The sequence below is a fragment of the Danio rerio genome, chromosome 23, assembly GCF_052040795.2.
Source record: "Danio rerio strain M-AB ecotype USA chromosome 23, GRCz13ab, whole genome shotgun sequence".
In the NCBI taxonomy this organism is placed as follows: domain Eukaryota; kingdom Metazoa; phylum Chordata; class Actinopteri; order Cypriniformes; family Danionidae; genus Danio; species Danio rerio.
In genome coordinates, this window is record NC_141043.1 from 22,587,696 (window position 1) to 22,600,343 (window position 12,648).

The 12,648-nt window shown below is 37.8% G+C and overlaps 1 protein-coding gene across 4 annotated transcripts in view; it reads right to left on the reverse strand.

Moving 5' to 3' along the window:
• dnah12 (dynein, axonemal, heavy chain 12) overlaps positions 1-12,648 on the reverse strand; it is a 52,595-nt gene that overhangs the window by 22,062 nt on the left and 17,885 nt on the right. For all 4 annotated transcript variants that reach the window (XM_087306870.1, XM_087306868.1, XM_087306869.1 and 1 more), the window contains exons 27-49: positions 10,686-10,925; positions 10,361-10,606; positions 10,162-10,281; positions 9,975-10,084; positions 8,122-8,305; positions 7,904-8,044; positions 7,738-7,821; positions 7,458-7,646; positions 7,232-7,351; positions 6,816-7,004; positions 6,585-6,736; positions 5,612-5,750; positions 5,254-5,420; positions 4,915-5,170; positions 4,340-4,639; positions 3,950-4,128; positions 2,760-2,952; positions 2,262-2,423; positions 1,968-2,162; positions 1,550-1,683; positions 1,249-1,411; positions 1,036-1,116; positions 743-919 (exon numbers count right to left, since the gene is read on the reverse strand). In XM_087306870.1, coding sequence (XP_087162996.1) covers positions 743-919; positions 1,036-1,116; positions 1,249-1,411; positions 1,550-1,683; positions 1,968-2,162; positions 2,262-2,423; positions 2,760-2,952; positions 3,950-4,128; positions 4,340-4,639; positions 4,915-5,170; positions 5,254-5,420; positions 5,612-5,750; positions 6,585-6,736; positions 6,816-7,004; positions 7,232-7,351; positions 7,458-7,646; positions 7,738-7,821; positions 7,904-8,044; positions 8,122-8,305; positions 9,975-10,084; positions 10,162-10,281; positions 10,361-10,606; positions 10,686-10,925 — 3,921 coding nt within the window. The remainder of the gene's footprint in view (positions 1-742; positions 920-1,035; positions 1,117-1,248; positions 1,412-1,549; positions 1,684-1,967; positions 2,163-2,261; positions 2,424-2,759; positions 2,953-3,949; positions 4,129-4,339; positions 4,640-4,914; positions 5,171-5,253; positions 5,421-5,611; positions 5,751-6,584; positions 6,737-6,815; positions 7,005-7,231; positions 7,352-7,457; positions 7,647-7,737; positions 7,822-7,903; positions 8,045-8,121; positions 8,306-9,974; positions 10,085-10,161; positions 10,282-10,360; positions 10,607-10,685; positions 10,926-12,648) is intronic.

The following is a 12,648-nucleotide window of genomic DNA, read 5'->3' on the forward strand; positions in this document are numbered from 1 at the left end:
TGGGGTTGTCCAAACTCTTCTTTTACTGCACATATTCTATACTGTAGATTATTTCTGTTAAGTGACAAGACTTTTGTCTCAGCAAAGTCAGATAATAATCAAATAATTTAAAATCATGATTATTTGATTATTTTTTTATTTTGGTACAATAAGCATAATCTAGAGGCCTTTTAGGTTATTAGAGGCCTTTTAGGTTATTCCTAAAACTTAGATAGGTGACAGGACTTTTGTCAATTAGTTTATGTGAATAAATGTACAGTAATTATGAGATTCACAATTGTAAAAAGAGCTGCAGGGTTGTCATTTTCTCCCTTTTTACTTTTTTTTGGTCTCTTTGTCTCTTTTTTGGGACTCTTCACTGCACTTCTGCAACTGTTTCACACTTAAAAGTTTGAAAAATGGAGTCCTATCCAGCTGGTGTTACAAAAATCACTAAAATAATAATTAAACAAGAGATTGTAATAAGTATGGACTATCAATAATTATAAAATAAACATTTGAAAACCTGATATTGGGGGAATTCATCATTTAAAGAGTAACTGACAACAGATAATACTGTTTAATATTAATATTAGTCTTATTTGCATTGCATACAGAATTGGGACTGAATATGTATATATATATCTTATTTGCATGTACTTTGCCTAAAACTTTCACACAGTACATGTCCTTTCTCTGTGTTTGAATATGTCTGCTTGCTTTTTTAGCATGTGAAAAGCAGTATGTGAAATGCATAACTGACCTTGAGTGTGTCCAGGGCAGACAGCGCAGCCTCGAGAGCCGGGATGGCCTCAGCCAAGTCACTCTCACACTCATTCTTCAAGGCCTGGGCTTCATTGGCTTTTAAAGTAGCTGCTTCTTCATCCACACGAACAAGTTTGCTCTTTGCCTCAACCTCCACTGACTCAACTTCTATCACCTGCACAAGCAAACAAAATTTGATCAAAAATAAGACTAAAACACTGTAAATCTAATCATTGATTGTATAAAGGCTGATACAAATGACAAACAATGCTAGATGTTACTGTCACTTACTTCCATTATTTTGGTGTTGTCAATCTTAGCCTGCTCTAGCTTAGGCTGCAGGTCCACCAACTCCTTTTTCATTTCACTCACCTAACCAGCATAACAAATGTGTTAAAATGGCTTCTCAGCCACTTCATCCATGATTACAAAGTTATGAAAAAATATTATTTAGTATTATGATATGTTTATCTGCTATTTTCCTCATTATCCCCAACATATTACCTGAGACTCAGCAAAAGCCAGTTTGTCCAGTCCATTTGTATATCTGTTTTTAGCACTCATAACAGTGTCTCGTCTTTGAGTCAGAAGAAGTCTGAAGGCAGCGATGAGCTCCAAGTAAGAAGTAGGAGTCACATAATTATGGCGACCAAGCTCTATCAGAAACCTGCAAAGATTTACCAATTTTACTGTTGCCCGACACACATAAGACCTTTTTCTGTCATCCTTTACTTTTTCATTTTCAGTTTCATTTTTGAAGGAACTTCTGTTTTAATAGATCATGTTATCTATGCAAGCATCATACCTGTTAGACAGATCAATAGCAGAGGTATGGAAGGTCTTGCAGATTGGTACGACTTCCTTTCGCTCAAGGTCACTCAGGTCCAAAGTCTCCAAGAACTTATTAGCCACTCGCTCTAGAGCTTCTTCAGGCCATGGCTGAGAAGATGAGAAACTATAACTTTACATGGCAAACTTTTTTTTTTTTAAACACATAAATTCCTCATTACTGGCCCTCTCCCAAATGAAATCTGTTGCATAGAAAGTGTGGTCCCTGACAGAAGTGTGTGTCGAGAGAACATGGTCTCACCTAAACACGGTTTTTAATGTGAAAATGATGAATGAGACACCATATGATCTTGTGGTCTGTTTATGAAGCATGCTATTTAGGACAGAGCCACTAAAAAAGGTAACCATTACTTTCCTGGCCTTTCCAATCTCACCTGAAACCAATCTATGGTGCAGCAGTTAATGAGGGAAGGGAACTGTCTGAGGCGGTTTCGAAAGGCATCTCCTATTGGGCTGAAGGCCACCACTATATGCAAGTTCTCCTTGCAGCGAGTCACAAAATAAGCAAACAGAGCCAAAGGGCTGAACTCCAGATTTTTATTCCCAGCCTGGGCAAAGGGACGTACAGCCTGAAGAAAACACACATACAAAACAAATAATAAAATAATAGTACAACGTTCAACATATGAATATGTTTCACAAAACCTTGGGATTTGTCAGCATCATACCTCCATAATTTCTTGTTTCTCATCCACAGCAAAGATATTGGGTACCTCCCCTGTGTTTAAAATGCTGTCCACATCTTCTAAAAAGGCTTCATCCTTTATCTGAGCATCAGTGAGCAGGAACACCGTTTTCTCGCCCTTCACTCCTGCATTCTTCATCAGGCGCTAGACAACACAATATCCATTAACAGGCACATTTGATTTCTAACGTAATGTTTACATAGTTTAACGTGTCCTGGGGCTGTCAAGCTGTGTATTTTTTTTTTTAGAATTATTGTATTATAAACTTGGAATATTGTACAAAAGAAGTAGTAGTATTAGTTTTAAAGTCCTTTAATGATGTTTTGGGGCTTTTTGTACTTTGTCAGACCCTGGTTACATAAATTTGTCATTTTATGGAAAAGAGTGTGCAAAGTTTCATTAAAAACTTTTTGGGTTCTATGAGATAAAACAATATACATAAAATAAAATGGCAGCTCATTATATTAATTTTTACAATACCTTCAGATCCTCTCTCCATTCATTCATTCCATAGCTTTTTGAGATCTCAGGTTGGAACAAAGTCATATTCGACATAAAAGTGGCGAGCCTGGTGATGGACTGACGGCCACTTCCTCCAACTCCAACCAACAGAGCATTTCCCCCAGGCTGTTTTAACACACGGCTGATCCTGGACAAGTGCTCTAGGACGTAACTGTGCCAAACAAGAGACAGAATCAATCAGCAATGTCAGATATTTCCATTACCATTAACTTCCATTCACATTTTTAATCATGAAATGAAAGACAGTGAGAACCCAAACAGTTTGGTTACCAACATTCTTCAAAACATTTAAAATTATTCTAAATAAAGTCATAGAGGTTTGGAATGACGTGATGAGTGACTGATGACACAATTTTAATTTGCTATATGTGGTAAATAATGTTATTGCGACACTAGTAGATGTTATGCCAACTGCATTGTGTTCATGCACATGTAATGTTCAAGAGACAATGAGATTACAGTACCTAATTGGCTCTCAACATCTTTAAATATATAAATTACTAAAATTATTTTACATAATAATAATATAATTCATTCATTCATTTTCTTTTCAGCTTAATCCCTTTATTTATCTATGGTTGCCACAGCGGAATAAACCGCCAACTTATCCAGCATTTGTTTTACGCAGCGGATGCCCTTCTAGCTGCAACCCATCACTGGGTTCATCCATACACAATCACTGACACACTTACACTATGGACAATTTAGCCTACCCAATTCACCTGTACCACATGTCTTTAGACTTGTGGGGGAAATCAGAGCACCTGGAGGAAACCCAGGCGAACACGAGGAGAACATGCAAACTCCACACAACGCCAATTGACCCAGCCGAGAATCGAACCAGCAACTTGCTGTGAGGCGATCGTGCTACCCACTGCGCCACGGTGATGCCATAATAATATAATATTATATAATAAAATTTTAAAAGAATGTTTGTCTACACGTTTTCATAGACAAATAACGAAGTTGAGTAAAGTCTTTTTTTAAGTTTTGTTACATGCTGTTTAAACATTGCCAATAAAAACTGATTAAAAATAAAAATGTATGTAATTTGTTACATATAACCATTTGAACACTACTGTAGTTAACAAGATCAGTATGTATGTGATTTCATGTGCTAAAGTTTAAAAAGCTTTTAAAAAAGTTACCGAAAAATGACCAAGTTCATGCGGTTCTTGTGGGTTTGGTTATACTCATCCAGGCAGGTTTCAACCACCTCACCAAAGCGCTCGACTGAAGGAACCTCTGCATAAAGTCTCTCACTTTCATCAACGTCTGGCATCATATAATCGCCAAATAACAAGTTCCGCATGTTCTCCTCACAAAGCTGAGGAATAAACAGAAAAAAAATCTTTATTTTCAGAGGATGAGGTGATTCAATATATTGAATACAGAGACTATTTTCTCCTTTAAAGTAGATTGTTTTATGATAAATAAATATTCTTAAAACAAAATTTCTACAATTTTAGAATATTAAGAAAATATTAATTAAATTAAGATTATATTTTAGACATTTTCAAGTGTGTCATTTCACGTACAGGTTTGTTACCATCTTTAAGATGTTCAAATACTGAGTCAAAGTTGTCCTTGAAGTGCTGCTTCACAATATTGCTTGTGAGTGTAAAGAGCCAGGCTCGGTCCTGGTCATCCACAAGGCGATCGTAGAAGACGCGGTAAATTTCATGGACGAAAAGCCGGATCATTGTTCGCTTGTTTGTAAGTGATTCCTTCTTCAGTAACAAGCAGCCTTGCACCACTCGTGAGAAATCTCTTAGGTTGAAAGTGTAATGAGACTTAGCTGGGGTGGGCAGGAGATTTTCTATGGCCTTTTGATACACCTATTTAATACAGAACATAGAATTAGACAATAAAGAAGAACAGACAAACAATAAATAATGTAAATATGTGAAACAGACAATAAAAATATAAATAAATGTTTGTTATTAACCAAACTAGCATATTAGATAATGATGTGACACAGAAAATTCAACTCTTTCAACACAAGAATGTATTACAATGTAGTAGAATTTAAAAAAAAACACTTGTTTTAAATTGCAATAATAATACATAATATTAATGTTTTTGATCATTTAAACTTCAGCCTGCTACTTACCTCAAGTGTTGCACTGACTATCTGATTTCCAACCGTGAAGCAGTCAGGTGGGAATTCATTTGTTCGCAAGTAAAATGTGACAATGTTAGAGAAAATGCGCACCATAGACTCATCGCTGAATGCATTGATGCTACAAATGTTAAAATGCCGAAGGAAACGAGGAGTAACTGCATTCCTCCCACCACCAGGGGGACCCATCGCAGAGATCAGCTGCATGTCCGTAAGTGTAATTTTTGAGGTGTCCTTGAGGTCATACCTACAATATAATACTTTATTATAAAAGCAAAGTAGAGTAAAAAAAAAAAAGACAACCACAGATTATACTGTACTGAAATTTACCAGTTCCCATGATCAAAATACTGACGAAGCAGCTCGACTGGAGGCTGTGCACCAAATACTTCTTTTGCAGGCATATTCATGTCATCCACAAAAATTATGCACTTCTTTCCCATGGGAGGTCCATATACTCCCTTTCTCCTTTTGTCTAGTCTGGACATAATAATGTTCTGGAATATAAACAAAGTGTGTGTTATGGAAAAATATTCCATATTTTTAAATATGATTTAAAGGAAAGCATTAAAAAAAATAATAATTATATATATATATATATATATATATATATATATATATATATATATATATATATATATATATATATATAGACAATATAGTGATTAAAAAGCACCATGGAGGATACCTGGGTCTGATTGGCACTGGTGCGAGCTGAGAAGTTGATGAAGAAGGGAAGGAAGAGGTCTTTGTCGAGATTGTTCATCAATTTTTCTTTCACATAAACAGATTTTCCAGTGCCAGTGGGGCCAACGAGCAACAAAGGCCTAAGTACAGATGAAAGGTAAGAACAATTTCTGATTAGGTTGGCTGAATTAAACAATACAAATCAAAAACAATAGCTTGACAATTACATTTAAGGTGAATAAAAAGATATGGTTTTATGCAGTGGTTCTAAAATTTGGGGGGAATATTTTATTCAATTCAATTAAATTCATCTTTATTTCTATAGCATATTTGTAATGTATATTGTAGAGCTAAATTTCAGTTAAGTTCAGTTCAGCGTGGTTTAATTTTCACTGCTGAAAGTCTAAACACTGATGGGCAAATTAACCATTGCGCATCTCTAAGTCTCAAGTACTATGTAATATGTCTTATTTCAATGTTTCAACTGCAGAGAGTTGTCAAAAAATCCTTTTGTAAACAATTCCTCACATTGAAAAACATTTACTGAACATTTAGTTTTAAGCATGTAAAAGTTTTTTTATTTTTTTGTATGGTTTGTATGCATTTGTGTAAGTACTTTATGTGATATTGTGCGTTTTCCAGATACTTTCTTGTTTGATGAATTGAATTGAGTGTGTTTTTAAGGTGAATGTGTGTGCGTGTGTGTGTGTGTGTGTGTGTGTGTGTGTGTGTGTGTGTGTGTATATATATAATTATAATTATATATATATATATATATATATATATATATATATATATATATATATATATATATATATATATATATATATATATATATATATATATAATTTCTGTTATATTTACAGAGATTTTCATTTTTTTTCTGACCTAAGATGATCCTAATAAAGCAAAGAAATGTAAAAGGTTTGAGAGCTGCAGAATGTTTGACAAGATATTAAAAACAAATTACTCACCTCCCATATTGAATGCAGAGGTCCATTAGATAAGTGTATCGCACAGTGTCAATGGTGGGGACAATGATATCCTGTACTTTAGTATTCTTGTCTCCTAATGGTGCATTACTGATCGACTCATTCCAGTGCACCCAACGTCCTTTTCCTTTGAACTTAATTAGAAGGAAAAAAAATTATTTTCTGAAGAAATATCTTTTAAATGATCATATTACTGCACTGCTATATGCCAACCTCATAACTGTAGTCATACACAAGACCTTTCTCATCAAAGGGACATTCCCATTTTGACACAGCAGCAGGAATGGGGCAGTTTTCTGCCTTCCCTGAGATCATTTCCCTCAAAAACTTGTCAAATCGACTGCGACTGTCTGTATCACAGCAACCGCCAACAGACCAAACCAGGGCAAAGGCAAAAGCTGCCTGCAATAGGACAGAAGAAGCATTTTACACATAAACTGAAGAATGAATGTGTGTGAATGAGATGTATGGGTGTATTGGTGTTTCCCAGTATTGGGTTACGTCTGGAAGGGCATTCGCCGCATAAAACATATGACAGAGTAATTGGCAGTTCATTCCATTGTGGGAAACCCTAATAAATCAGGGACTAAGCTGAAGGACAGTGCTGCAAATTAAAAATGAACAATTACCATGATCCATGTGCGCATGTTTTTGTTTCCTGGGTCTTCATTCACAGGTCTAGTCAGCAGCATCTCAAAAAGTCGTGTGAGAGACACAACAGTATTGCTATTGCTGCTGGGAATTACCTCCTGGAACATGTAAAGCAATATACTATGAAGTACTGTATGTATTAATACCATCTAAGATCAGAAAATACTGGAGATGTGGTTAAAGTACTATACATAAAACAATTACCCGGCATTGCTTGCGCAACAAAACAAGTGTGGGAGGAAGCAGCCACTCGAAGAGTTGCTGCAGTAAAGTGGAATTGTCTTGTGCCTGAAGTGGGTCAGGAAGTGTTTTCATCCATGACAGCACCAGAGGAGTCCATCCTAGCTGAGACGGCTCCATGTAGATCATTCCACAGCGGCTTACTGTGGCAGGCTATAGCAGAAATCACAAACTGCTAGTACGCTTAATCTGAAGTGGTGCATATGTGAACAGTGCTTAATATCAAATACTGTGGTTGACTCACAGAGGCTTGTGACAGATCCATGGCCTCAAAAATCAGACTCATCTGACTGGACATCTGAATAATCTCCCCGCTCATGAGGCATAGCTAAAATGAAATAAAAGAATTAATGAATACACAAACCGATTTAAAAAGCTGAGAAGGAACACATCAAATAATGTTGATTTGCCTTTTTGTTGTCATCCAGCACAGTGTTCATACTCTCAATCCACAGAGTGTCTATGGGGCCATCAAACACCACCCATTTCCTCTCTGGGGTCTCGCTTGAGGCAAATTCTCGAAAGGTGTTTGCCACAATCCCATCAGTCCACTGATAAAAGGGACATATGCATATACAAATATACTATAGCTTTTAAAATCTGTTTGATGCAGAAATCAAACTCTCACCTCATGTGACACAGGATCAAATTGGCCAAAAAGCTGACCCATCGTGATGGATTTAGGATTGACAGTTTGGTAAATTACTTTTTCTTCTTCGTTGTAGCCCGACTCATTCATCAGGGTCAAAGTATCAGCAAGAACATGAAGTACTTTGGTTTTTCCAGCAAATGGTTCTCCGACAAGCATGAACCTATTTTTAAAGATATTTAAATTCATACTTTGTTTAGCCATACTGATTGGAAAACATGTGTCATACTTATAGAATGTTCTCGTATTATCTGATGAAAATTATGGAAGACCCTAAATAGATTTTCAGTTAGGGGGTCAAAACTTTCAAACACAAAAAAAGTTTTGTTTAAAGATTTAAAATTATGCATTTTATATATATTTTTTCTTTCAGTCAACAGACTACATACACATCCTCAGAGTAAAATTTACTCAGTTCAGAGAGTATTTGGTCCCTATTACCCAACAGGCTGGTAATAAGCAAAGCTGCTGTTCATGAAGTTGCTTAAGGATCCTCTGCTGAGATTTTGAGAGATTCAATGGATTATATTTCAGTTAATTTCATCTAAAGTTGTGACTGAAGTTGGTTATAGTTCTGTGTTTCTTTATATTAATGTCAATCATCATCTAATTTATCCTTTCATTGTTTTCTTAACTTCAAATACTATCTAAACTGAGTAAATTTTACTCAGTGGATTTTGCTGTGATACACTCACCGGCCACTTTACACCTGTCCAACTGCTCGGTAACGCAAATTTCTAATCAGCCAATAACATGGCAGCAACTCAATGCATTTAGGCATGTAGACATGGTCAAGACGATCTGCTGCTGTTTAAACCAAGCATCAGAATGGGGAGGAAAGGTGATTTAAGTGACTTTGAACGTGGCATGGTTGTTGGTGCCAGACGGGCCATACTGAGTATTTTAGAAACGTCTGATCAACTGGAATTTTCACACACATTTTTCTCCTGTCAGCTAAGGACAGGAAACTGTGGCAACAATTCACACACCCTCACCAAAATTGGGCTATAGAAGATTGGAAAAACGTTGCCTGGTCTGATGAGTCTCAATTTCTGCTGCGACATTCGAATGGTAGAGTCAGAATTTATTATCAACAACATGAACGCATGGATCCATTCTGCCTTGTATCAATGGTTCAGGCTGGTGGTGGTGTAATGGTGTGGGAGATATTTTCTTGGCACACTTTGGTCCCCTAAGTACCAATCGGGCATTGTATAACCCCCCACATCCCAGCTGTGTATTGTTGCTGACCATCTCCATCCCTTTATGACCACAGTGTACCTATCTTCTGATGGCTACTTCCAGCAGGATATCATACCCAATTATCTGAATCATCTTAGACTGGTTTCTTGAACATGTCAATGAGTTCACTATACTCTTATGGCCTCCACAGTCACCAGATCTCAATCCATTACAGCACCTTTGGGATGTGGTGGAAAGGAAGATTTACGAACATGGATGTGCAGCCAATAAATCTACAGCAACTGCGTGATGTTATCATGTAAATATGGACCAAAATCTCTGAGGAATATTTCCAGTATCTTGTTTAATCTATGCCACAAAGGATAAAGGCTGTTCTTAGGGCAAAAAGGGGTCCAACCTGGTACTAGTAAGGTGTACACAATAAAGTGGCCAGTTAGTGTACATGTAGAAGATTGACTATTATTGGTAATGATTATAATATTAATCTCTCATAAACCTTTTGCATTTGAATTGTGTTTTGTGTGTGTGTGTGTGTGTGCGTGTGTGTGTGTGTGTGTGTGTGTGTGTGGCGTACATCTTCTAAAAATAGAATTAGCTTAAGAATTACTATTCAGAAAAACTCCACTTACCCATGTCGAACAATCATCATCTCGTATGTCTGGATAATTTTGTCCAGGAAAACTTTAACAGGTTGCACATTGTGGTTTTCGCAGCACAAATGAGCACATTCCAAGAACAACTAATGTATAAAAAACAAATACGTAACTGAAATCTCTTAATGTCATTAAAACATTTAATAACATTATATCACACTACCTTATAATCCGCCACAGGTAGAGAAATTCCTGGAAAAAGGTCACTGGTAATTCCATTGAAAAGAGGGATATCATGAGAGAGAAACTTGGGCTCATTGACATCCTTGATGGAGCGGAGAAGCTATCAAGAGAATGAGGTTAATGTATCAGTTAATAGAACAAGTTAATATTCTAACTGTTCTTCCATTTCCTTCACTTACAAGTATATCCTCATTTTCATCTGGAAATTTGAGTTTGAGGTTCCCAGCAGCCACCAGCACTGCTTTAACAGCTCTCATGCCATAGTCATAGTGGAACTGAGAGGAAAGTTGCTCTGAGCACAGCCTGTAGGTCATCACAATCTTCACTGAGAGAGGCTTAGCATTGAGGAAGCCATATGAATATAAGGAGATCTCAGCAATCAGTGCATAATTGGGCACCATCATGGCTACTGTTCTAAACAAGACCTAAGTGACATTAAAAAAAACAGTTAGTCATGTCAGAGAGACAGATGTTCAAGAAACTTCAAGAATACAAAAAAATCACCTTTAGATTGTCAGGAAGTTCAGATCGGCCAGCATATCCAGGGTTCATGGTGATGGCGACAAAACAGTTGGGGTTAAGGCGCAACTCTGTGCCCTCAAAGTCAAAATACTCAAGTCTCATTTCAATGGCTCTCTGAATACACAGAATCTGCTGAGCCACCACAGACAGCACCTCCAACTCAATCCGATTGAATTCGTCAAAACAGGCCCAGGCACCAGAAGAAGCCAATCCCTTGAAGAACTAGGAAATAATATGATAGTTTGTGTAGCAGTTTTGAAAAATTAAAACAACATCAGTATTCAGTAAATGCTTTTAACATAGTCAAATCTTTGATGAAACAAAGGGGATTAAGGGCTCTATTTTGACAATCTGGGCGCAAAGTCCAAAGGGCAAAAGCATTAAAGGGCACCTATGGTGAAAAATCTACTTTTCAAGTTGTCTGGAAAGACATGTGTATAAATATATTGTATAGACCATCATATTGGGGTGATAAAAACACACCCAGTCCTTTTTTTTCAATTTAACAACATAAAAACGGGGGACCAAATAGAGCTGTTTTAAGATCGACCGCAACTTTATGTAGGAGTGCGGTCCCCCCGCCCACCAATATTGATTGACAGGCGCGTGTCACCATATCCTCAGTTTGTCGTTTCATGTACGACATTTTCAGCGTGTGAGTCAAAGTGGTGTCACTAGAGGAACACCCTTGCTCTATTTTTAGATGTAATGCTCATTGGGCTCAACACAAGATCAGCATTCGGTAGGTTTGCAAACGTGTAGTTTTCATTGCGTCTACCTTAAACTTCAGCCGTTTGCATTTCTCGAGGTCACAGAAGCTCCCTGTGAGTGTGATCTTAACTAGGTGCAGCTGTAAAGTGCGAGCGCCTTTGCCTCACATGAGTGTCGCTTTGTTGCTGTGTGTGCGCGCGAATGAGAGAGAGAGACCTTTGTGCTGCTGTCTGTGTGTGTGTGAGTGTGAGAGAGAGAGAGAGAGAGAGAGAGAGAGAAAGAGCGTGCTTATGTGTGTGTGTTTATACAGACAGCTTGTTATAGGCTGTCTAGACTCCGTATAGCTGGGTGGTTTTCGGTTTTGTTCTCCCCCCGCTCGTTAGCGGGAACGGGTGCGGCGGGTAGTGGGACAACAAATGCTGAATATAAGTGGGAGCGGTTGGATTCGGGCAAGAACCTGGCGGGATTCAATATTTAGTCCCGCGCAGATCTCTACCACAGAGTGTCATCTGAACATGCGAATGTCTGTGTTTGGTGTGCCATGTCGCGGCTCATCGCGGGTCATCCGGTGCCTCAGTCAAAGTTATTTCAGTGTGCGTGGTTATTAGTCTGTGTACAAGCTCGGCACTTTAAACTAGCACACAGTTTGCTGAGAAACTATACAAAGACACAAATGATTGTGTACTCTGCTTGGTCTGTGGCCGAGGCGTACATGTACGGCTAAATGCTGCTCCTCTCATGCAGCGTCTCTGTCTGCCTGTTTGCTGCCAAACACAGAGCGGGCGAGCTCTTTGCTCCGCCCCCTTGATATGTTGGGCGGGAATTTGAAACTAATTTTCATGTGAAGCTACACGCCCCTAAAACAGCAAACTGTGTACACAAAATAACACTTTTAACACATTATAATAAAAACATCTGAACTGTGTGTTGAACTGAACCTAAACTGGCACACTCAGAAGAACCTTAATGCTAATAATAAATCATAAAAAAGGGGTAAACTATGTGACCTTTAAGGGTGTGTCAGAATCCACTTTTGCTATTTTAAGGACGGAAAAATCCGCTTTGCACCCCAGCAACCTCCTTGCTGTGAGGCGACAGCACTACCTACTGCGCCACTGCCTCGCCCAGACTTTAGACCTGCTTTGAGCTGGTCTATTGTGCACTCTATTTTAGTTAATCAAAATAGCAATGTGCCAGCAATGCGCCTTCATACGGCTCCTTTTCTACACCAGAA